Source organism: Ochotona princeps, chromosome 3, assembly GCF_030435755.1.
Source record: "Ochotona princeps isolate mOchPri1 chromosome 3, mOchPri1.hap1, whole genome shotgun sequence".
NCBI lineage: Eukaryota > Metazoa > Chordata > Mammalia > Lagomorpha > Ochotonidae > Ochotona > Ochotona princeps.
The window spans coordinates 28397628-28422253 of NC_080834.1; the positions used below are offsets into that span (position 1 = coordinate 28397628).

The window sequence follows — 24626 nt, forward strand, 5'->3', positions numbered from 1 at the left end:
TCTGAATGGGGAGTGCATTGCTCTGTTTCCCATAAAGGCTGTGCACCACCACTCCAAGTGACTTCAGGGCAGGATGGATGGGTGGACGGCAGAGGCAATGTGGACACATGGGTCCTGGCTGACTTGCTAATGGGATTGTGTTTTCTCGTTTTATCCTCCAGAGCTGGGTGAGATTAAGAATGTCACCACTGTGCAGCCTTCCCTGGAGCTGGACGGGCTGGAGAAGTATACCAACTACAGCATCCAGGTGTTGGCTTTTACTCGCGCTGGGGACGGGGTCAGGAGCGAGCAGATCTTCACCCGGACCAAGGAGGATGGTGAGCAATGGGGCAGGCCCTGGGGGCAAGGCTCAGCCCCAATCCCGATCCCAAGAGGCACAGAGGGACCCCTGCAAGAACCACCCTCAGAAGGCAGCATCAGAAACACTGAAGCCTTAGCCTTAGCTCCCAGCCAGGGTGTTGGTGGCTCTGCTCCTGTGCCCATGTCTGCTACCTTTCCAGAACATGCCAGCACTGTCTGACCATGCACTTCCATGCTGCCTTTTCCGGCTTAGCCAGGGTCTCTCTAGCTCCTTGTAATTTTTCTTCCTTTTTGGCCAACTGTCCTTTTATCCCATTGTTTCTTTTGCATTCTGTTAGAATAATGTCAGTGTCACTTCAGCTACTGATAAAAGCTCTCATTAAATCTACCGCGGCACTTGAAAAGCATATACGAGTCTAAGCCATATGATGCTGTAGTTACTGAATCCCTTGAGAATAAGACCTTGATTTGAGAATTCTGCATTATCTTTTTCTAAATCTCCCATAAATGTATGTCTTAGTAATATTTCTGTTATGGTTTGTTGTGTGTTCTACCCTTAACTTTCACTGTTCCTCACAACTTGGATTTGGATTATGTATGTATATATACATATATATATATATCCACATATACATATATAAGCCTAAAGTAATTAGTTTTTGCATGAATTTCAGAAGTTGTAGGGGCTTCTCTGAGCCTGCCTAAGGAGGAAGCTACTGTCTGACAAATAGTACAGCAGCGGTGTGCTAAGCAGCCTCCACCCTGGTATAGGCAGGAGCACCTGACGGCAAATAGACACATAGATGTGACGTTCCTACTGGAGGGTAGAGCTCTACCAGAGGTATCAGAGGACTCACAGTCATGCCAGTCTGGCTCTGTCATGTCCTGGTTCTGGGGAACTGGGTGAGGACTGCAGGGTAATGCTTACCAACTGCTGGTCACCTCCCATCTCTGTGACTATGCCACTTTCCCACCACGTAGAATATCAAATGTGCTGTTTTTTCCTCCTTACCTGTTCTGTGAGAAGCAAGGCTAGGGAGCCACATATGCATGAAGACCAATATGGGATCATCTCTGCCATTCTCAAACCATGATCCAGAGTGGACCCTCCCACCCCTCACCCTCTGCTGTCCCCTGCCAGGCCAACCTGCTCCCCTGAGCACAGCCGTGTGTCAACTCTCACACAGCTGCAATGGCCACAGCCCTTCTTGCACTATCATGTCCATACACAAACTGTTCTTACTAGCCTTAGTTTTTCTGGGGATATGTATCAATCAGCCATTTCTGCTATGGAAAAAAAAGATAGATTCTTTAGGGCAACGTGAGATCACAATGCAGCATCTTTCAGAAGTCACATCTTGACAGATGTGTCTGTAAAGCTAAGGTCTGGATGAAGCTGGTCACAGTGCCCATAGATAAGGAACTGCATGAAGACAGGCTGTCTTCTGCTGCCTCTGTCACTGTGTGTATCTTCACCATTCTTTGGAGAACGGGTCCTCCTTACATGGAAAGTTGCTGTAAACAGACCTCACCAAACCAACGTATTGATGACTGAAGGGCATCAAGATGCCTGGCTTCACACACAGCTGGCAACCTCCTGACACTCAGTATTGAGTGTCCTTCAGAGCGAGGGCAGGCTGTTCATTTGCATTGCCAAGCAGGAAGGCAAATGTCAGTGCAATTACCATTTAGAGAGCCAATTGATCAGCAACATGCATTTTGACATCCACATCTTTCAGAAGAATGCTCAAAAACTCACCAGAGAAGACTTTTCAAGAGCTCTTATCGACTAGCAGTTTTGGATCAATTTTTAATTACTTCTTCAATCTTAGAAATCGCAGAGTTCTATCTACAGACTTGACCCCAAAGCACAAAGTCTAATGCATTGATGCGTTATCCAATGCCTCTGGGTCGAGCGTCAGACCTGCATGGACACAGGTGGATTCTAGGAGTGTGTGCTGTACGCACCAGCTGCCCCAGGGAAGGGCTGAGGAAGTCCACTTGTGCAGAACTGACCGCCAATATTTATTTGGAATAAATCAGCATTTTCTGATGGAAATGGAACAAAGATTGGATGGGAGGGAAGAAAAAGTAGTCTAATAATGAGCCTATCTCTAAATGTATGTGAAAATGTACTGTTAGAGAAAGTCAGTGAGAAAGGATGACAGCCACTTTTGTGGACTCAATATCTACTATGAATGAATATTTTTAGTGGATTTATTTAAAGGAATGCAATTTTATGTCAGTTTGAATGAAGAAACAAAGGAGCATCATCACAGAAGAATGCTTCACCAGTAAGCCATGACCAGTCCTGTGTAGACTTCTATAAATCTCAGCATTTTGAACATTGCATTGTGTTGTCTCTTCTATGAAATTATAGGGCAAATCCTAATAAAATAACGATCGTCAGCAGTGATGATGGTTCTCTCATTTAGGCAGGTGCTGCTTGAAGTGTTGGTGTGTATTGGCTTAGGAGCAAGTGAAGAACGGCCAGTGCATTAGGTTGATAAGAGCCTGAATCTGTTCTCCCGGAGCTCTTCCTGAGCCCTCTGCCTTGAGGGCCAAGGGTTCTTCCTTCTGTTGCTGAGTCCCTGACCATCCCAAGAGGGAAACGGAATCACTGGCGAAGAGCAGAGTTGACTTCTGCAGGAATAATTTACAACTCAGATACTGACAGAGAGTGTGTCTTTTAGGCCTTTAAGAATTCTTCAGTCTTTAAGGATTTCTGGGGGTCTTAGATTGCTGGGCGTATTTTCAGTCCATGGACACATATCAGATACATAAATACGGTCTTGGGTCTTTGGAGATGATCTTGGGATCTGTGAAGATTTTTGGGTTTCCCAGGATTTCTCCAACTAGAACTTTCACAACCACAAAAGATTGCTTGTTGGTTTATCTTGCTGGACTTCACTTTTGCACAAGACAGCCAATCCTCACTTCTAAGAACTTGTGACATCCTGATGTCATTGTATTTGCTGAGGTCCTAGTCTGAGCAAACCCATGAGAGAAAGAAAGAGAGAGAGAGAGAGATGAGAGAGAAAGAGAGAGACAGAGAAAGAGGGAGAGAGAGAAAAAGAGAGAGAGGGGGAGAGAAAGTGAGAGAATAGCGAGAGAGAAACTGAGTATAATCTATTAATGTTCCAGTCGCTTTTTCATTCTGTAGGTACAAGACAATTTCACCCTTCATTTCTTTATGCAAAAGTAAATGTTGAATTGTGGAATGTGTATAGACAGAAACAGGACAACATTTGTTGAGTTCCTCTGTGTACACACAGTCCCACAAGGCATCGTATAAGAAGGAGACAGTCACAGCCCTCATCTGTGATCTCTGCTGCACCCCCAGCCCCACCATCAGTTTGTGAGTTCTTTAGTAGGACATCTGAAATTGGAGCTAAGAGGCAGTGAAAAGCTGCCAGACATCCGGCTGGCTGTGAGCACTCTGAGTACCCATACCTTAAGCTTACACATGCCCTTGAAGGCAAGTCCGTCTCTGCAGATCTTACAGGGAATGGGTTATATCCATCTGTGTTGTGTAACCACCTGGAGGGCTGCCTTTGCTAGACACTGAAGGCTTCTTCCTTCAATCACCTTTCTTTGTGGGTCACGAAGCATAAGGGGGTACTTTAAGTGGAGTAGTAGGCAGACCCACAATGTTACAGGTAGAGAGGATAACCTATGAGAGATACCACCCTGTGGCTTTGAATAAACAATAAGCATTTTGGTTCTCAAATAAGGTTCCCATGAATCCCCAGAGTTCCTTAGTGGGCTCAGAGAAGTCCAGCAGGGACTCCATGCCCACATCCACCTGGGCTTCACTTAGAGCCATCACTTCCCTCAAGTTGTATGTTGGTTTTGTACCTGATGTTTTGGCTAAGGAAGCTCTCTATTCATAGAGAATGTTTGAAAACCATTGTTTTAGTGAGAACACAGGCAGGAGTATTAAAGAAGAGAGGGATGGATAGCATTGTTCAACATGACAGTAACGGCAAATGCGGGTGTATCTACCCCAATACTGAGCTTGGCGGTACACAGCTCATGAGAGGCCACTTTGGAATTTGGGCCTTGGATGGATTTGGCTACCATGGTAGGCCACACACACATGGAAGTATGTACCGCTTATGGGTGATCACCAAGACAAGAAAAGTAATGATGAAAAAGTGGAGCTTACTGTAGCTTCTCTGTTGAATGTCTAGTAGGTTTTGTGATTGTCAAGTCAAGGTGATATTTTTTCATTATACCAACTTTGATGTTTTACAATAGGCCAATTTAATAAGGGGCTTAGTGTGTATTCATTTTTTGTGCCATATAGCAGCTTCACACCATATACCCATGTCTTCTCACCACGGCCTGAGGGCAGGAGGTCAGATGTGGAATAGCTGGGTGCTTTACCTAGCACTTCCTGGTTGGTGTTGACGGATTGGCTGGGGTTGTGATCTCAACTGAGATCAGCGTCTGTGCCCAAGTCCATTGGTTGTTGGCAGGATTATTTGTTAGGGTGGTAGAGCTGAAGCCATCAGCTCACAGAAGCCATGTATATTCCTGTCATGTGTGTGTGGGCGTGGGTGTGGGTGTGGGTGTGGGTGTAGCAGTTCTGGCTTCCACAGTCAACCGGAGAGTGTTTCTTTGGTCTCACACCCCATAACCTCTGTCTCTGATCTTGGTTCCTCCTTTACAAGATCCAGTTGATAAGGCCAACTCCACCCAGGAAAAGTGAGAGAAATCGGAAAGACCTTAATTGTATCTGCAAAACTTGCTCACTTTTCTCACACATTTATCTTACAGTCCCAAAAAATACTTCTATAGAACCCTAGAGACAAATACATTTCCAGGGGAAAAGGCAGCAGGTGGGAGAATATTCCACATAGAGGGATTCCAAGGTCCTGTCTCACCAAGTTCAGAGTCCAGGGTTGGAGGGGCATGCCATTTTCAGGGTCCTAAGGTAGAGCCCAATGCTTGGGACACCATAGGCCATGAACCTGACAAGTTACTCTGGTAGCATTCAGTGCTCCACTGAGGAGCACTGGATGGTGGCAAGGCAATGTGAGGTTCTGATTCTTAAAACAAGAGATATGCCTGGGACATTTCCTCAAATGGGGCCAAGAGGAGGGCAGGTTCATGGAAGAAGATGGAGGCCTTATTGTAGGCTTGGCCAGTCTTAGGTGCCTGTGACATGCCACAAGGGATCTCAATAGCAACAGGCTGTGTGAGGGAGGTAGAAGAGTATTTCAGCTGAGAAGAGGGCTAGACCATCAGGATGCTGCAGAAGGGAAAACTCTCAGGAGGCTGTGTTCCTTATTTCAGCCCATTAGACTTGGAGTAAGAAACGCACTCTGCAATGCTCAGGAGTTCATGAAAGGTGCCCAGGGCTTTCTAGACTTTCCTATAAAAGAGCAGGTTACCAAAGTGTGATGTAGTGGCCAGGAAGGTTGCAAGAGAATATGTCCGGGTTAGACCTATCTACCCCATCTGTTTCTCTTCCACAGTTGTCAGTGCCTGGTGTCTATAATCTGGCTCCAATTCCAGAGGGAAAGGCTAGTGTTAGGTTCAAAAGGTCCCTGAACCACGGACAGACAAGTTCCACACGCAACAATGCAAAAGCAAAGAAACTTTGTTAGTAGCTCGAGCTGGGGTCCATGTCTCATCCAACGCAGTGGAGTCTTGACAAGGAGCCCGCTTGTCTCTTGCATACCGTTTTTATCCCCTCCTAGTCACGTACAACATGGTTCCAGGAAGCAGTTCTTATCTTAGTCTCGGCACTCACAGACGTGCAGATGCCAATGATTGGCCCATCTCCAAGGTCATTCCTCACCGCCCACTCCGTCACTCTGAGGAAAATGAAACTTTGGAGTGAAGTGAAACTTAGACCTACTCTCTGACCTTGGGCCTATCATGGTGTTGGTCCTGTTCTTTATGCAGTAAAGCCAAGCAATGATTACAGAAGACAAATAGAGCAGCTATGTTTACAGTTGAGAGGCTGACATATCCCTCTACTCAGCACCCTTATATTTCTACTACTATTATATGTTTAACTAGTCTCACTCTAGACACTAATTTACTATTTATCCCTAATACCTTTTAACACTACTGTTGTGAAGAGTAAATCCCTGCTACCCAGCCTTGCACCCCCAACTTCACACAAGCAGCCACCTGGCTGTGCAGTCTGTAGAGATCATGACCATTACACATGACAGCCAACACTTGTTTAGTGCTTACTGCCTGCAGAACCACAGACACGTCATGTATGTGAGTTATCTCCTGTGATCCCATTTGTAAAGCTAAAAGTAGACATAATTATTATGCCAGTTTCATAGGCAAGAAAAACAAGGCTATTAGAGAAGTCAATTAATCTGCCTGGGGCATTGAAGTCAGGGATAGAGCTGGACAAAGGCCAGAACTGAAATGTCAGATTCTAGGTCTGAAAGGATTGGTTCGGTAAAAAGAGAACCGTTCCAGAATGTCTTGTTCCTCTGGGTGTTTCTATCACTATGTTTGCAAAACTCTAACACCCGTGCAAGGAAAGACATGATGGGACAGAGCATAAATCTACGTAGAATGGGAGAGATTAGAGTGTAGATACCATCTAAACTACATTTTTAAAAACCCTTTGATTCCACAGGATTGTGTTAACAGAAACCATCAACTGAAGCTAAGCTTTGTTCAATTTCAGTGTCTAAGACATAACCAAGAACAAGTAAATATACATGTATTCTCTCATCTTTCTCTGAGTGGATGGTCCCAGATTGTTTCTTGAGGTGTGGGCTGTGCCATCGATGATACTGGTCACATAGCATCGGCATTTTCCAGCTTGCACTTGTTCAAATAGAGTCATGGCACCATTTGGCAATAAAATGTTTGCTCATAAGAAGCAAACACAGTCTTGTCTTTTTTCCCGTAGTCTTGGTCTCGCAGCCTTGACCCTTTCTCTCTCCTTCCTCCTTCCTTCCTCAATGACCTCCATTCCTTGTCATAGAACGAGCTTTCTTCTACACTCAGGTTTCATTGGTTCACAGAACGCATGACATTAGAGCATTAGCACAACTGACAGCAGGATCATAAGCAAATGTAATTAACTCTGATTTGACAGCCAGTCCACACCAATCCTTTGCTTGACATGGGGGTTGGGGATCATTGGCTCATCCAGGATGTCTGGTAGGACAGCTGCTCTTCTCCTTGTACCTTTGATGTCAAGTAGAGGCCCTCGAAGTCTTGACTGTCACCCCTACAAGTAAGAAACCTGAACACACCAGCTCAAAACAGTGGGGCTTTGGCTCAAGCCACTCCACACTTGAGGCTCCACGCCCAGCAGGTTTTTCCCCTTCTGGCCCTTTCCAGTCAGCACTTATCAACAATGGATCCCAAGATTTTGTATTCAGAAAAGGTACCCGTGTCCAACCCAAGAGACACCTTGCTGGGGTGGTGGATTGGCAGAGATAACCATCAACCCCCAAGCATGCACTGAGCACGGAGGTGGTCATCTTGGGAGGCATTGAGAAGCTCAGGGGTACTCTCAGGGGCTCACGAGTGATGTGGGAACTGTCCACTGTGGGAACCTTTGGGCCATGATGGACAGAGCAGTGGCTTCCATCAGCAGCAGGACTAAGCATCTCCCTCTTCTGTCTGCCCTCTCTCCTCTTGAACCCCACCCCTACCTGGAAAACAGAAGGATCGGAGAGTGGACTGCCTTCACTCTTATCCAACATTTTGCACCATTTTCTGCTGTTTTATGTGATTCAGAGGGGCGCAAGCTACATCCCTGTCTTGTAAATCCTTGACACAGAATTTCCACCTACAAGCATGATTTCTGTAACTTTATGGGCTGAAAGAAGTGCGTTGGACAGAAGAAAGCTGGTCTGTGTTGACCAAGGCAGTACCCTTTCCTTTCTCACTGGCTCAGAAGACTGGAAATATTTTCCATGCTGTCCAAACCCAAAAGCTGGGGACACAAACCAGGGTAATGTAAGCTCTGTCCTCCAGCCACGCAGGGAGATGGGAAGGAATGAGGGGGTGGGGAGGGCCCCTGCAGAAATGCGGGGACCTGAATTAGGAGCATTCCTTCACGGGACTACGGTAGCAAGCAAATGGATGGGCAGCATGGCCCCAGAAGCCGATTCCGTCTTGGCGATGGAGACCCAAAGTCCAAGGTCAAGATATGGACCGAGTGGGCTCCTTCTGAGAATAGGAGGACAGGATCTGTGCTGCCCCATCCTCCATCTTTTATTCCTTTGTGTCTCTCATCTTCTCTATGCAGAACTCAGCCTGCTGAAGTTCCTTTTGGGTGATTAAAAACCTCAGGACTATAGGGTTAGAACCCATTCCCATGGCCTCATCCAAACTCACTTCTGCAGAGGCCTTCTCTCTAAGGAGGGCCATGTCCTGAGGTCCCAGGGCTGAGGACAGCAAGGTATAGGTTTGGCTGTATTATTAACTAGGTTTAGCTACGCTGTGAGGACACCATGGGAGCCAGACGCCTGGTTCTTGAGGAGGTGGCAGGCCAGAGTGGGTGGGGAGAGGAGAAGGCTCCGTATACTGACTGACTGCTGGGCCCTTCAGTTCCAGGTCCTCCGGCGGGCGTGAAGGCAGCTGCGGCCTCGGCCTCTATGGTGTTTGTGTCATGGCTGCCGCCTCTGAAGCTGAACGGCATCATCCGGAAGTACACGGTGTTCTGCTCACACCCGTACCCCACAGTAAGTTGGAGAAGGACCCGCTCTGGCCTCTAGCTGGGGTGAGGGTGGCCAGGGGTGCGGGGTCCTGGGGACCATACTGTTCCATGTTCTCCTCCTTGCGTCTTCTCAAAGCTGTTTTTTTTTCCCGCTACATTCCCAGCTGTCTGCACAAAGCAGAAGCCCTCATCTGTGTCTCATTGGGAATGCCACCCTGTGTCATTAGCAGGGACACAATTGTAGAGAATGACTGTTTAGGTAATGGCTTCCCCCTGCACTGCCAGCCAGCCGGCTGCTCTCAAAAGCCAACCCACAGCCCTTTGTGGTGCCTTAATTGATGGTTGCTGGACAGCACCTATTGATTTTACTGTTGGACCCATCAAGACACACACCATGTCCCTCCCTCCCCACCCACCACTCTGCTTGCTGCCACCTGCACACTGCCATCCGCCTTCCCTGCCCTCCCAACCATGGGGAAGAGCAGCGGGCAATAAGAGTCAGCCCCAGTTCCCCGTGAAGGAACAGAGCATCACTGGTTCCAAATGCCGTGTTTTATGTTCACTCATATTCCTGCTGAATCATATTTATAAAGCAAAAATCTTTCAGAGATCAGATAGAAAACAAAATGAAACTGGAAATTCTAGAGAAAACACCAGCTAGCCTGTCGACACTCGTGGTGTCTTCCCATTTGAAGCAGACGCTGCTCTGTGCCGCCTCTCTGGTGCCCTCCGGCTCCGGGCAGAGAGTCAGGATGTTTGTTCATTCTGCAAGTGTTTGTGGAGTGAATGCAGGGATCTGTCTTGCTCCTGTAATGGTAAAATGCACCTGAGCTTAAAGACTGCCACCATGGTAGCTGGAAGTGCACCGTGTGAGGGCAGGAGGTGCCAGGTGCCTCTGCTCAGCTTCCCACTGATCCAGAGAGGCAGCCAGTGATGGCTCCAACACTTAGGCCCCGATACTTCCACAGGGGGTTCTTGACTGAGTTCTGGACTCTTGGCTCTGGCCCAGTCCGGACGCGTGTTACTGGCATTTGAACAGTGAACCAAAAGTTCAAAGGTCTCTCTCTTCTCTCTCTATCCATGTCTTGTTCTCTGTCCCCATGACTTTCTGATGAAAATAAATACATACCCAGGAACGGGCATGGTTTGGAGGTGTAGGTACAATCACAACCATGTGTGGCCATCACCACCGCCCGCTCCTCGAAATGGAAACTGTGTCCCCACTAAACATAGGCATCTTCTCTCTCCAGCCTCAGCAACGAGTCTGTCCAGGAACTAGGCTGTCCCGGGCATCCCATGCCTTTTCCTGACTGGCTTCTTGCATTGAGCATAATGTCCTCAATGTCAGTCATATTTTTGTAGTATGTGTTAGGGTGTGTCCTCCTTAAAGATGTAGAGTATTGCTGAATTCATTCATTCATCAGCTCTTGGATTAAAAAGGCCCATTCTCTCATGTCAGAGTCCACAGGGAACCCCGGGGCCCAGGGCACCCTGATAGTAGGTATTGACCATGGACAGGTGAGCAGGAGCGCCGTCTGCTGGGGATGTGGGGTTGTTGCTCCACCACATTTATCAACAGAGGCCTTTGGAGCAAAGATGTGTATGTGGTGATCTCTGGAATTTGGAGAGGTTCCTCATGCAGTGTCCAGCATGCTGGTCATTTCACCCGCCGTGTCCTACCTTCCAAGGCCAGGGTGCACAGTAGTGAGGGCCCGAGAGGAGCGGTCGAACTTCTCTGCTCCTAAACCTAGAGTCATGGCCAGCTGCTGCTCCCGCAGGGCAACTTCTGACTTCATTAGCCTCACATCCCTGCATCCCCTGAGAAACGACATCACTGCGCAGGTTCGGAAGGGCCCATGTTCCGTCAGAAGCTCCTGCGGGGCATCTTATTCTCATTCACCCCCGTGTGCGTTGGCTGTGGGACTCACATGTGCTTCCGGGACCCCCATGAGCCAGCAGAACAACAGCAATGCAGAAGGTTGTGCAGCTTGTTCTGGCTTTCCACTCATCTTGGTCGCTAGACTCGAACCTCAGCCTGGCACATGCTGAAGTGAGTCCATGGTGGACGTGGTCTCTGCGAGTGAGCCCAGATGGGTTTCATCCACACCGCCCAAGAGTTAGAGTAAGAAATAGAAATGACCTATCGCGAAGCCATGGTTAAACACACTGAGAGGTGGGGTGGACAGGATTTTCCCAGGGTTCCACACTGCCTCTTCCTGCTCAGACTGTGGTCACCTTCAAACCATGCATGAGCGTGGCAGAAGTGATAGCCACGAGGTCAAGCCAGCCAGAAAAAAGGTGGGAGAGAACGGCTGGGTTTCTCCTGATCGTACTGTGGCTCAGCCCCACCCAGCGCCCCGCTGTACATCTGCGACCACGTAAGAGACATCACAGTGGTTCAAGCACTGACGCTCACACCAAGCCCCGTTGTGGGGCAGCATCCATTAATCTATTGACAAGGAGGTCCTGGAACCCCAATGTTCTCCTCCACCGCCAGCAGCTAAAACTCCAGGCCCGTATTTTTCATAAAAATGATGCCGTGAGGAGCCAAGGTCAGAAGGTAATAACATGTCTTTCTGCAGGGGTCAGTATTTGTGAATAAAAGAGAGATTTTTTTAAAAAATCATTATTGCCCCCCCCACCACCACCACAGTGACCATTTCATTCTTAAGTAGCTTTTCTGAGCACCGTGTCTTTTGGCTGTGTGTTGAAATGAACACCAGGGGGCAGCATACGTTTTCTGTATCATCCCGGCTCAGGCGTCTGACTCCTTCCTTTGAAATGATTTCATCCTGTATCTGGAGCGTGGGGAGGGGGATAAATCAGGACACGCAATGCCCTACAATTTGATCTGCTTTCCGAGTGTCCTTCAGTAACCTCCTTGCCAAGAACTGGTCATGTCTCCCTCCCTTGCAAAGCACTTGATTCAAAGATAGTTTTTTTTTTTTTACTTTGTAGGTAAAACACATTGTCTTATCATTGGCTTGTATGTCTGGGTGTTCTCAACAGTTGAATAAGACATTAGAATGTGAAACTTCTCCTGTTGTCGAGCAGGTCACATTTACTGTAAATGTACACGAAGGCAGATTATCTAAATCCTTGTTCAGGCCCCATGCGCGCAGCAAGGAGGTTCGGGCAGCAAAAACCTCAAAGCTCTTTTGATCTCGCTGCCTTCTGTGGATTCTGTCTCTTAATTGCAATATATGCTGATCGGATCATCAGATCACCCCTGGCTGAAACAAAGATGACCCTGGGGACCGGTGCTGTGGAGTAAGGCCAGGCTTCAGCCTGAGGCACCAGTTCATGTCCCAGCTGCTCCACTTCCCATCCAGCTCCCTGCTTACAGCCTGGGAAAGCAGTCGAGGACGGCTACAGTCCTGGAGACCCTGAGCCTGCGTGGAAGACCTGCAAGGCTGCTGCTCTGGTCGGCTCAGCTCTGGCTGTTGTGACCATTTGGGGAGCAAACCAGCTGATGTAAAATCTTTCTGTTTCTCTCTTTGTGTTATTCTGCTTTTCAAATAAAAATAAAATACACAAAAGATAACCCAGAGAAGCAAGCTGGCTTTTCCTTCTGAATGTTTCACAGTCTAAGAAATACGACACGCAAGCAGGTGAAACAAGCCGCACAGATTTCCACTAATGAGGAACAAAATCAGAGCGCCTTAATCAGTTCCGCCAGGGGGCCGATCTCCGAGTCAGATGACAGCGCCAGCGCTTCCTGCACGGGAGAGCAGCCGGGGAGAGCAGAGTCAGTCACCCTCCTCGCCAGCACATGGGTTTGAGCCACTCAGCTTTCCCAGAAGTGGCCCCAAGCGTGAACTCAACCTTGTCCAGGAAGCCAGGGATGTGCCTGCGCCTGGGACAAAAACCTTCCATCCAGGGAAGTGGGTTGCTCTTACTGGCAGCCCTCCCAGCCTGTGCTCCGAAAAGAACAGGGTGAGGGTGAGCCTGAGGCATTGGAGACCCCGCCTTGCAGACACCGAAGCATGTGGGATCTGGCACACGGACTAGCAGTCACCAGGGGCTCCTGCGGCTATAGACCTCCATGCCCTCTCTCCCGCCACCCCTTGGCAGACCAAGCTGTTTCAAGCCTTGCCTTTGAAACACCCTTTGGGGCTGGGCTTCCACTGCCTCATTCTCTCGTTCTGCCCCTACCAGTGGTCCTCGTGCTGTCACCGTTTAACCAGAGTCTGAAGTTACAGCGTTTGCATTTTTGCCTCTATCCTGATAACCTTAGAAAACACAGCATCCTCACTCTCAGCGTCACACCCTCCCCGCCCCCCAAACACTAGGGCTCTGAGCTTCCCAGCACACAGTCCATCCTGGGCTCATCCTTCCATTCCCTAGCTCGACCAAGGGTCTAAACACAGGACCTTAAGTTCTACTGAAAACCCTCAGCATCACCTCTGGCTCTCCTCCTCTCTACTTACTATCTTTTCTCTCACCAAAACCTATCTGCATCCATTTATTCTAGAAATGTAAAGGAGCCTCCAAAAGTACATGGGAAAATGAAATCGTTTTTTCATTTTGGAGAGTGGGTGTTTGGCATCATGGTGAAGCTGCCTTTAGAAGCCCATGTCCTGAGCTGGAGTGTGTGGGATCCAGTCCCACCATTCCAACCCAGCCTCCTGCCAGTGCACACCCCGAGAGGCGGTGGGTGGTGGGTGCCTGATTTGCTGCTGCTTCCTGGCTTCAGCCTGGTCCAGTCCTGGCTGTTGTGGCCAACTGACAAGTAAATGAGCTGATGGGAAAACCGCTCTCTGTCTTTTAAACAATATGAAAAATTAATTTTGAAAAAAAAGTTATTTGCTATGTTTGAATCATGCATAGTTTCTTCATAAGACATGAGTTTCAGAAACTTTTTGAAGATCTCTCATGCAAGGGTTTCAAAAATCTTTGAATTTTGCTAAAATGAACACTGCTTTTTAAAAAGTCAATTTCTGTATTTTAGACACACAGATTAAAACCGATCGATTGAAAATGCCTCTAACAACTTGAACTGTGGTTATGCAACAAGGTGGAGGAATCCACCATGGTGGGAGGATTTGGGGAGGGGTGGGGAGAATCCAAGTACCTATGAAACTGTGTCACATAATACAATGTAATTAATGAATAAAAAATAATAAATAAATAAATAAAGAAAAAAAAAGAAAATGCCCCTAACAGCTAATGCTGGGCCAAGGTGGAAGCCAGGAACTAGGGCCTCATTGGGTGTCCCCCAAGTGGGTGATGACCATCTGAGCAGCCACCGTTGCCTCCCAGGACCTCAGTGGGTGTCCCCCAAGTGGGTGATGACCATCAGAGTAGCCACCACTGCCTCCCAGGACCTCAGTGGGTGTCCCCCAAGTGGGTGATGACCATCAGAGTAGCCACCACTGCCTCCCAGGACCTCAATGGGTGTCCCCCAAGTGGGTGATGGCCATCTAAGCAGCCACCACTGCCCCCCAGGGTGAGTCTGCATTGGCAGGAGGCTACAGTCAGGAGTCAGAACCAGGCATCTAACCTGGATCCTCTGTGATAGAAGAGCGCATCCTAAGCAGTAGGGTGAATGCCTGCTCCCTAAGCTGACCCTGTAATTCAACTTCCAGTCAAGAGTTGAAGTCCTGTTGACATGCAACACTCATCTCTCAAGCACCGAGGTTGGCTAGGAACTGGGGGCAGGACAGTCTTTGGAGCACAGGAAGTGAACCTTTAAGAGGTCCCCAGTGCCTTCTCCTCCTCCCCACCCTCTTGTCTTCTGTCCATACCCAGTGTCTTTGCCCTGGTCCTCACCCAGGGAGCAAAATGAAGCAAGTGTTTCCATTGTCCACATCACTGTCACGCTTACTCCTTCCAGGTCTGAACACATCACACCCCTGGGTCTGTTCCTTGGGTGATGGGACCGAGCTGGATTGCCACAGTCTAGCTCCAGTGACACTCCAGTGGCCCTCTCCTGCCCGGTATCTCAGCCATGCTGGCCATGTCTCAGAAGTGTGTGCCTGCACATGTGTAGCCCATGTGTGTCCTCCTGCATGCCCGCCTCTGTGCAGGTGCATATGCTGATGAATCCACATGTGTGTGAGCATGTGTGTTGCGTTGCACATGTGTGTGTTTCCCATTCTGCCTAATACACACAAATATGTTTTCTTTAAAGCTCAACTTAAATACCTTGTATCTTTATCATGCCATTTTAAAAAAAAACTCATTTTTATCTGAAAGATTTGAAAGGCATAGTCACAGAGGGCAGAGACAGGGAGAGCACAATTTCACGTGCTGGCTCACTCCCCAAGAGGCCCTCAGTGGCTGGAGTTGAGCCAATCCAAAGCCAGGAGCCCCCAGTGTCCAATGGGTACTTGAGGCATCCTTCACTGCTTGCTTGGGGCATAAGCAGGGAGCTGGATTAGAAGTGGAGCCGCCAGAACAGGTACCCATATGAGTTGCTGCTGCCACAGGTGGAGGTTTAACTTAACCATGTTGTGGTGCTAGCCCCTATTCTGCCGTTTTAATCACAAGCTAAATCCAGTCCCTATAGGCTAAACGCATTTATGTGTTTTAACTTTATCATGATCTACATTAGAACATGTTATTAAGTCAATCCCATATACATAAAACAAAATATATAAGCAAACCAGACTCGTCATGCGTGTCGACCTTTGCTGTCTTCTCCCACTGAGGTGTTCCTGTTCTATTTTATTTTCAAGTGAGGACCATGTCCACTAAATGGTCTCATTGACCCACATTTTACAAAGTGTTGTTTGGTGCCAGTTCTTCCTGATGATTGTCTATGCGGGAGAGGTTATTGTTGTCATCTTCCCTCTGTGAGATAACTAAAGTCTGTGTGGCGTGGGCGGGGTCTGCAGCTTTGTGGAGGAAGGTGACATCTGAACTGACCACTGAGCCTGGATCTCAGCTCCTGGCCCTGAGAGCTCCTCATCTTTCCTGGGGATCCAGCCCTAGCCTGCCTCTGTGCTTCCCCTGAGAAAGTCGTATTCTCTTGTGTTGTGTTTGGTCATGGGCAGTTTAGTCCCTGCCATAGGAAATCATAATCTCTTGTGTTGTGTTTAGTCATGGGTAGTTTGGTCCTGCCATAGGAAATGATATTCTCTTGTGTTGTGTTTGGTCATGGGTAGTTCGGTCCCTGCCACAGGAAATGGTATTCTCTTGTGTTGTGTTTAGTCATGGGTAGTTTGGTCCTGCCACAGGAAATGGTATTCTCTTGTGTTGTGTTTGGTCATGGGTAGTTCGGTCCCTGACATAGGAAATGATATTCTCTTGCGTTGTGTTTGATCATGGGTAGTTCGGTCCCTGACATGACTTTTGCAGGAACCTTGGTTGGTTACTGTGATGCACACTCCCTCTTCCCCCTAATCTGGTGTTATGCTGACATGGTGTGCATTGCATAAACTCTATGGATATGACTATGAGTTCCCTGTGAGAGGTTCAACTGTCAATGAAGTTGATGTTTAATTAGACAGGAAACTGTGTCGTAGAAAGATTTGGATCAAAGACCTGTGCTTTTGAATCACTGTGTAGAAATCTTTCATTCCTCAATGGCCAAATGTCAGTCCTAGACATCAGCCTCCTATAGCAGCAAGTCTGGAAGTGAGGAGGATGTTCCCAGGGAACCTAGGAACGTGTGCAGTTCATCCAGGCATGTGAACACTGTGTTACTTGACATGGCAGGTACACGCAAGGCTCTCTGGCTTGTGATCAGTCACACAGGACAGGCCCTGGGCCTCCTGTCACAGAATTCTGGAGCTGGATGAAACTAAGATCTCCTGGAGGCAAAGCAGCAAGGTAACACCCCAGACAGGAAAATTCAGCTCTGGTTTTGCAAAAAACCAGCCTCATTTCATGGCTGGTTCTACTGGAATAGACCCCTGCATGGTTAAAGTCTTCCTGCTCTAGTGCATGTCTACTTGACTGCTGCTACTCGTGAAAGGAGATGTCTGCTATCTTTCATTGTGCAACCTTTTTTTATAGAAGACTAATTTATTCTATGTTTGGTAGATGCTTGCAATGGGGGAATCTCAACTGAACTTGAACTGTGGTTATGCAACGAGGTGGAGGAATCCACCATGGTGGGAGGGTTTGGAGAGGGGTGGGGAGAATCCAAGTACCTATGAAACTGTGTCACATAATACAATGTAGTTAATGAATTAAAAATAATAAATAAATAAAAATAGCAAAAAAAAAAGGCTAATTTATTTTGTTTTAAAAAAAAGAGAGACAGGGCCCAGTGGCATGGCCTAGTGGCTAAAGTCCTTGCCTTGAACTCCCCGGGATCCCATATGGGCACCGGTTCTAATCCTGGCAGCTCCACTTCCCATCCATCTCCCTGCTTGTGGCCTGGGAAAGCAGTTGAGGACGGCCCAAAGATTTGGGACCCTGCACCCGCGTGGGAGACCCAGAAGAGGTTCCAAGTTCCCACCTTAGGATTGGCGCAGCACCAGCCATTGCAATCACTTGGGGAGTGAACCATTGGACAGGAGATCTTCCTGTCTGTCTCTCTTCTCTGTATATCTGACTTTGTAATAAAAATAAATAAATCTTTAAAAAAAAAAGAGAGAGAGGGATCTTGCATCCACTGTTTTAGTCTTTTACTTTGCTAATGGCTGCAATAGCGAGTCTGGCCAGGCTGAGTCTAGGAGCCCAGAACACTCCATCTGGATCTCTCCCCATCGCTGACAGGAACTCAAGCACTTGAGCGATCTCCACACCCTTTCTCATGTGCATTAGCAGGGATCTGGGATGGAAATGGAGCAGCCAGAACTCAAATTTGCATTCTGATATAGGATGCCAGCATCTCAGGTGCTGTGTTAATGCTCCAACCCCAAGTTTGTTGCTTAAAATGTTAAAACATTCCTCTTAGCTCACTGACCCAGCCAATGAGCACTCAGTCACTCTTAATGTTGATTTTTCTTTTCCTGATACCATGGGTGTCATTAGTGTCACCGAGCAACTCATGAAGCCCTCCAGTTGCCGTCATGGTTGAAAATGCTGGTGACCTGTGGCATTGGGCTTTCCAGTCCTGAGCCCAGCCTCATAACGTTCACAGCAAGGGAAGCAGGGCCGTTTCTGTATGAAGACACAGAGACTCTTGGGAGGCCTGGTCTCTAAGGTGCTTGCTCCATGTGTCAGATAAACTGACCAGAACTCTGCTTTGAGGTGGCTTCCTTGCAGCAAACAGCTGAACAGGCCTCATCATTGCTATAGCTTCATGAGCATTGTCTTCCAAAATCATACAGAATATCGGTTTTTTTAGGCTGTCAGAAATTTGACCAGAGGGTCCAGGAATGTTCCACCCAGCCTCTACTCTCCCATCACTGTCGGCAACCCCCTGGTAAGAGGAGTGCATTGGTACTAGCTGGTGGGCCAACCTTGGTGGGGCCATTGCCACTCAGAATTTGTGGTTTGGATTACCCTGCTTTTGGTGTTGTATGTTCTGTGGGCTTGGATAACTGTGCCGTGTCAGGGAACCGCTGTCACAGTGGCACATGACGCAGCTTTATTGCCCTAACAAATCTTCCTTTACATTCTTCCTACATTGGGAGTAATTCCATTGCATTTACTGGTAGAGCAGCATCCGACACAAGGTGGGAAATCCTTCTCATTGCTTCTCCCCATCCCCCTTCCCTTTCCAGCTGATGGTATCCACTGATGTCTGTACTACTCCATGGTTTGGCTGAAGTTCCTTTGGGTAATTATGTTTGGGAGCACTTAAAGGATTCTAGCTTTGAAAACATCTTTGATGTGGGCTGGCACAGACATGTGCTGCTGAAGGAAATATGCTGGCCAGTCCTTGTGCTGTTTGGGCTACAGCACGGAATAGTTGTTTCCCCAATACGGTCACTTGTTCTCATTTTGAGGCTCGTCTTTCTAATTGTTCTAATGTGAGAAGCGCCATAGTGCAGAGCTAGCTCTTGGTGGTGGATTTCTTAAAGAGGTGACAGCAATCAAGGGCATGAACAATGCACCTTGGACAACTGGGTCATTAATGTGACAGGAAGGATGGTGGGCGAGAGGGGTGGGCAACAGGCGTGCCCTTGTGCCCATCTGGCCAGCTGGACAGTGTCCCTTTTCCATACAAAGGGGTCAAGCAGTAGCTTCCCTTCATGGCATCTCGTTAATTCACTTGCAAAATACTATAGCTATGCTGGTTAAATGTAAAATATTAGAAAATAAAGTGCTTTATGAGAAGCTTATTAGAAAGTGCTTACTCATCCTCTACAGCACTATAGCAGCTACCGTGATCTTAGCAGCATGCAGAGGATAATGCTAAAACTCACTGAAATAAGAGACCTAGCTCCCACATGCCATCCTTTCCACCTGCGCCACCTGCCCAGCCTGTGTCCTAGCAGGATCACCTTCTGGAGATAACAATATGCAATGAAATGGACATTGGATCAGATGCATTATGCATAGGGATTTTTTTTAAATCTTAAGTGGGACCACTTAACTGCTTCATCCTTCGTAGACTTTAATTCACTTGCTGCCACTGGACAGGACGGCTTATGTGTTGTACAAGTGTCTCCGTTTAATTAGGAGAGAAGCCCACCTTGTTTATTCTGCTATGAGGGAGTTGCTTCAATCACCATTGTGAATATTCTGTCTACAAAATTAGAGCATTCAAGTTTTTTTTAACTGCACACTCAAAATTAGGCTTTTAAAAACACCATAATTTTTTAATAGAATTCATTTTTAATTAAAATGTTAATTGAAATTTTTTAAAAATGAAATTCTTTTTATAGCCATCAGGATGAGTAATTTGTTCTGAGCAGCCTGTGGATTTGTAGTGATTTTCTACACATTATTTTGCATGGTGTTCACATCATTTCCAGGTCATTATTGAGCTTATTTAATATAACATGCATTTTTAATGTTTTCTTTAAATATTATTTATTGGAAAGAAAGAGAGAAAGATGAAGAACGAGAGAGAAGGAAGGAGAGAGATGTTCTCTTTCGTGATTCCTTTTCCAAATGCCTGCAGCAGCCCCAGACCAGACCAAAGCCAGGAACTTGGAGCTCTAGCTGGGTATCCCTTACGGGTGGCAGGAACGCACACACTAGGGCCACACTCTGTTGCTTTCCTGGGCACATGTTCAGGGAGCTGGAGCAGAAGCAAGTGGCCAGGACTCCAATCAGCACTACAGTACGGGATACCAACCTCACAAGCCTGAGCCTCAATCATAGTGTGACAACGCCAGCCCCAGCAAGCATCTCTGGTCCATTCCCATTCCTGGTGTGGTGGGCACTGACTGCCTGCAATGCTCCGAACTCCGTAGGATCCTTGTGAGATTCACAGAGGAAGGGGATGTCAGGGCCCCAGTGGGAGTCTAGACCCAGGGGAGAGAGGCAGTGATGCCTGCAAGATCCTGACATAGGGTGGGATGAGCAGCCAGGAAAGACAGGGCAGCCATAGCCCCTCACGAGGGGGCTATGAAGACTCTCCAAGTTCATCTATTGAATTTGGTAGTTACCGAGTAAAGATCGAGAGTTCTAGAAATTCCCAAAGAGTATTTGAAATGCTTCATGGTAGCTAATTCCATCACATTGATTTGCCAAGGCCTTACCTATGAAAGAAAAATTATTGTAATACCAAAAGGCAGGAGTCATCATGCAGAAAAAATAGGTCTGAGGACACGTAAACTTTTTCCTTTTTACTTTTTCCTTCTTAACATTTATTATTATTCATCTGAAAGCCAGAGTGACAGAAACAGAGAAATTTTCTATCTTTGGTTAGCTCCTAAAATGACTGCGATGGCCAGAACTGTACCAGGCTGAAGCCAGAAGTATGAATCTCCATTCAGGTCTGTCACATGAGCAACAGAGATCCAAACCCTTGGGCCGTTTCCCACTGCTTTCTAAGATGCATTAGCAGTGAGCTGGATTGGAAATTGAGCAGCCCTGGCATGCCAGTATGAGATGCCAGCACCACAGGTGGCAGCTTAATCCACTGTGCCACAATGCTAGTCTCTGAACCTAGAGTTTTCATGGAGTTACACAAGGAAAGGATGAGCTTTCTGCCATTCCTTGCTCTTTGGGTGAGGTCACTGTTTGGGCTGTTAGAAATCCACAACTCTACCCAGGAAACCTGAAACCTTCCAGGTGGCAGAGCACTTGACACGTGACCAGTCCGCAGCCGATGCCCTCAGATCCACAGCACTCACTGCAGTTTCCATTCTGGATATAACTTGGGGGAAGCAAATGTGTCAAAAATCTTACAAAGCATTGCTGCAAGTCTATTTTTAAAGCAAATGCTTGAGGTTTTTGCTTGCTTTGCTAAACAGTCATCTGTGTCCTCAACTATGGCAGGAGTAGTTTTACAAAGGGAACTCGAACCGGTCCGAAACGTATTGTACATCATGTTTAGTTAATCTGCTGTTTGTCAGGTTGTGATTATGTCTTATTCCTTGGGGGAAGCAATTTACGTTATAGTCTATGCACCAGACCTCAGCAGAATAAATGACAATGAATACAAACCGAATAATGATTCATGAGCCTCTCATGTTACTACGTGCAGTGCTGAGAGCTTTTGCATAGATTTCCTCACCACAGGCCAAAGTGGAGCATGGAGATACAGCAGGTGCATATGGCCGACTCTGGTATCCCACCATTCCCCATCATGGGCCTTCATACTCCCAAGGCAGCAGTGATGTCATAATACCCCTCACTGCCTCCCCATTAAAATCCATAAGTATGCCATTTTCAGTACAGTATTTTCCATAACTAGCTTTATATTCAACAACTGAGTCTCTCTCCAAGAACATTCTGGAAGATCCTTGTTCCATGCCGTGAGCCAGGGAGGCCCTTGGTCCTGTCACTCCACTTTCATCTCTGATGTACCACAAAAGAAGCAACATGGCTGCCTCTAGGGCTACTTCAATGAGAAAGTGATTGATTAATAGCAAATGTTGGGTTTGTTCTGGTCTTTGAGTCAGGGAGAAAGAGCAGGTGGCTAACAGAAATCGATGACAGGTGCAGAATTCTTGGCAGCTCCAATTCTCACAAGTCCTGTTTATTCCTTCAAATAGTCCAACTTTAGCTGTCCAGTCATTATCAATTCACACGTCACCTACTTTAATCCCAAGGAGTTGAAAATCTGCTAGATGAAAACAAAATATTCAGATACTTAAGTATTTAGATCTCCACTCAAATATCTTTCAGGTGTCCTCACAAGTTTCCCCTTTTCACATATCTGGCTCCTTAACACCCCAGAAATAGCGAGGCTGAGTTAGCCTTGCTTTGTGCTCCGATGTTTCGTCTCCAGCCCTGGAGAGGGAAGCTCCACTTTGTTTCTTTATCCATTCTTGTTAAATGCTTCCAACTCTTTGATGTAGCAACCCAGCTAAAAGAAGCAGGAGCAATGCAGAAATAAGAGCCAGTTCCTCTCATTGAACATTCCCTGCATTTGGAAGAGCTGCATGCGTAATGTGGAACACTGGCGAGTCGGCTCACCATCTATTAGACTGCTATGTTTGAAAATCTGGTGCACAATGATTGAAATGTAAATAGAGCCATTGTTGTTATAATTTGAATGATACTGAACGAGACATTTGTGCAACAAAGCAATATTCCCATCCCCTGCTCAGACCAACCGTTCTTGGCTGAGGATTAAGGAGAGGGATTTAATCAAATCGGTTTGCTCCACTACTGCTGAATGTACTTCTAAATATTTGCTTGATCCCTTGTAGTTCATTTTTTGTTGTTGCTGTTCTATCTGTCACCCCTTTTTAAGATAGCTCATACTGGTGGAATCATGCACCATTCTCATGGGGAGACTATTTAGAATAAAGATCACATACTTTCAACGCATCCCTCACCGGAACACATCTGATGCCAGAGATTCGCTCCTTCCCTTCTCCAGGGTCCATGTGAGAGTGTCCCTTCCTCACCCCCTCCTCCCAACTATGAAAGTGACACAAGTCCCAGTCCCACCTTGTCCCCTGCAGCGGCCCAGGTTCTCCCTGCCTCCACAGCTAGCTTGCCCAGGGAGCACTTTCTTAGAGAGCTCTGCGTACCAAAGACCACAAGCTCTGTGCATGGCTTCCTTGGAGCTCATGGCCCCAAGAAAATGCACACAGATATCACTCTGAAGAAAAATCCTGTTCCTGACTCAGCATCTTAGGGACTCCTGGCATGAGTGATTGGCAAAATATCAGAACCAACAGATCCTGCCCAGGTGGCCTCACATCTCTGTTTGGAAAAACAGTAGCGGCATCTTTAGAAGCATTACGCCCTTGAAGGCAGTGGATGAAATTTAAAGAAGACAAGAAAGCCACATCTGACACCAGGTCACAAGCATTACCAGGAAAGGGGACGCCTGGATTGTTTGTCACTCTCCTCTTGCCCTTCGAGACTGCGAGCCTGATGTCACTGGATGGCAGTTATCAAAGGAACAGACACTGATGTCCGAGGGTGGAGGCCACAACATGAAACTAGCCAGATAATCAGTAGGAACTATCAAATGGCTTGACCCGTAGTTTCCTTTCCAGTCTATGAAACAAACCACCATTTCAACAGGAAGAAGTGTTCCTAAACAGATCATTTTTACTATCATTCTCATTAATCTTCTGCATAAAGACTGAACAAATATTCACAAACATCACATGTTATTCTTCAATTTTATTCTTTACTTTAGATTCATGCTGCATGCTATAATTGAATAAGATGCACATTTTGAGTGTAATCATCCACCAATTACACCTTCCAGTTTTTACCTAAAAGCTGAGTATACAACACAGAAGATCCTTATTTTATTAGCATGTTTTAGGATTTTCTTGGTGCTTCATGTGCACTGAGAGCAATTGGTATAGTTTGCCCATCACTAAGCTTGGTAAAATTAGTTTGGCAGCAACGTCGCAGGGAGCATTGCAAAATGCAAGTGCATGCAATATTGGGATTGTTTCCTCAGCTTGCCAGGAACCAAATTCCATCTGATCCGGAGCAATCTCTTTTCCCGTAATACTCTGCAGACAGGTCAGGAGTGCTGGGGGGTGGGGGCAGGAGGAGCAGGTGGCATACAGATGCACAGCCCACACAGGCAGTTGCTAAAGGGTAACGCACATCTGTCTGAGGGATCTGTAGTCTCCCTTTAATCGTCTGACACCGAAAGCCTACAAGTTAGGCTTTTAGCAGTGGCAATGCTCTGACCTTATTCTCATCAGCTAAGCATGGGATCTTGGTTTGGATGATTAAGACAAATCTTGGGCTTCTGCTACTCACATGGAAGACCTGGATTGAATTCTGTGCTCCTGGTTTCAGCCAGTTACCATCCTGCTTGCAGAAGGCACTGGGGGAGTGGATACACACACACACACACACACATTGGCAGTATGAGATTCAGTGAGGAGCAGCTCTGGGATGGAACTGAACCATTGCTCTGCCCCTGTCTGGCATTCTGACTTCGGTGACTCACTTACCCTCTGAACTTGAGTTTTTCATCTCTAATGTGGATCTATGCCAACCCCATCTATTCCACATGACTTACTAAGGATGAATTATGACCTGTGTTGTCTTTCCATCCTTTTTTTATATTTGTTAACTTGAAAGATAGAATTATGAGAGAGAGAAAGAGAGAGAGAGAGAGAGAGAGAGAGAGAGAGAGAGAGAGAGAGAGAGAGAGATCTTCTATCTAGAGGTTCAATCCACAAAATGTTACAACAGCCAAGGCTGGCCCAGGCCGAAG

General features: G+C 47.0%; 1 protein-coding gene across 1 annotated transcript in view; it reads left to right on the forward strand.

Moving 5' to 3' along the window:
• The window catches only part of DSCAM (DS cell adhesion molecule), a 526318-nt gene that overhangs the window by 432498 nt on the left and 69194 nt on the right, over positions 1 to 24626 (forward strand). Inside the window, exons 19-20 of the mRNA XM_058661256.1 lie at positions 162 to 317; positions 8851 to 8984. Coding sequence (XP_058517239.1) covers positions 162 to 317; positions 8851 to 8984 — 290 coding nt within the window. The remainder of the gene's footprint in view (positions 1 to 161; positions 318 to 8850; positions 8985 to 24626) is intronic.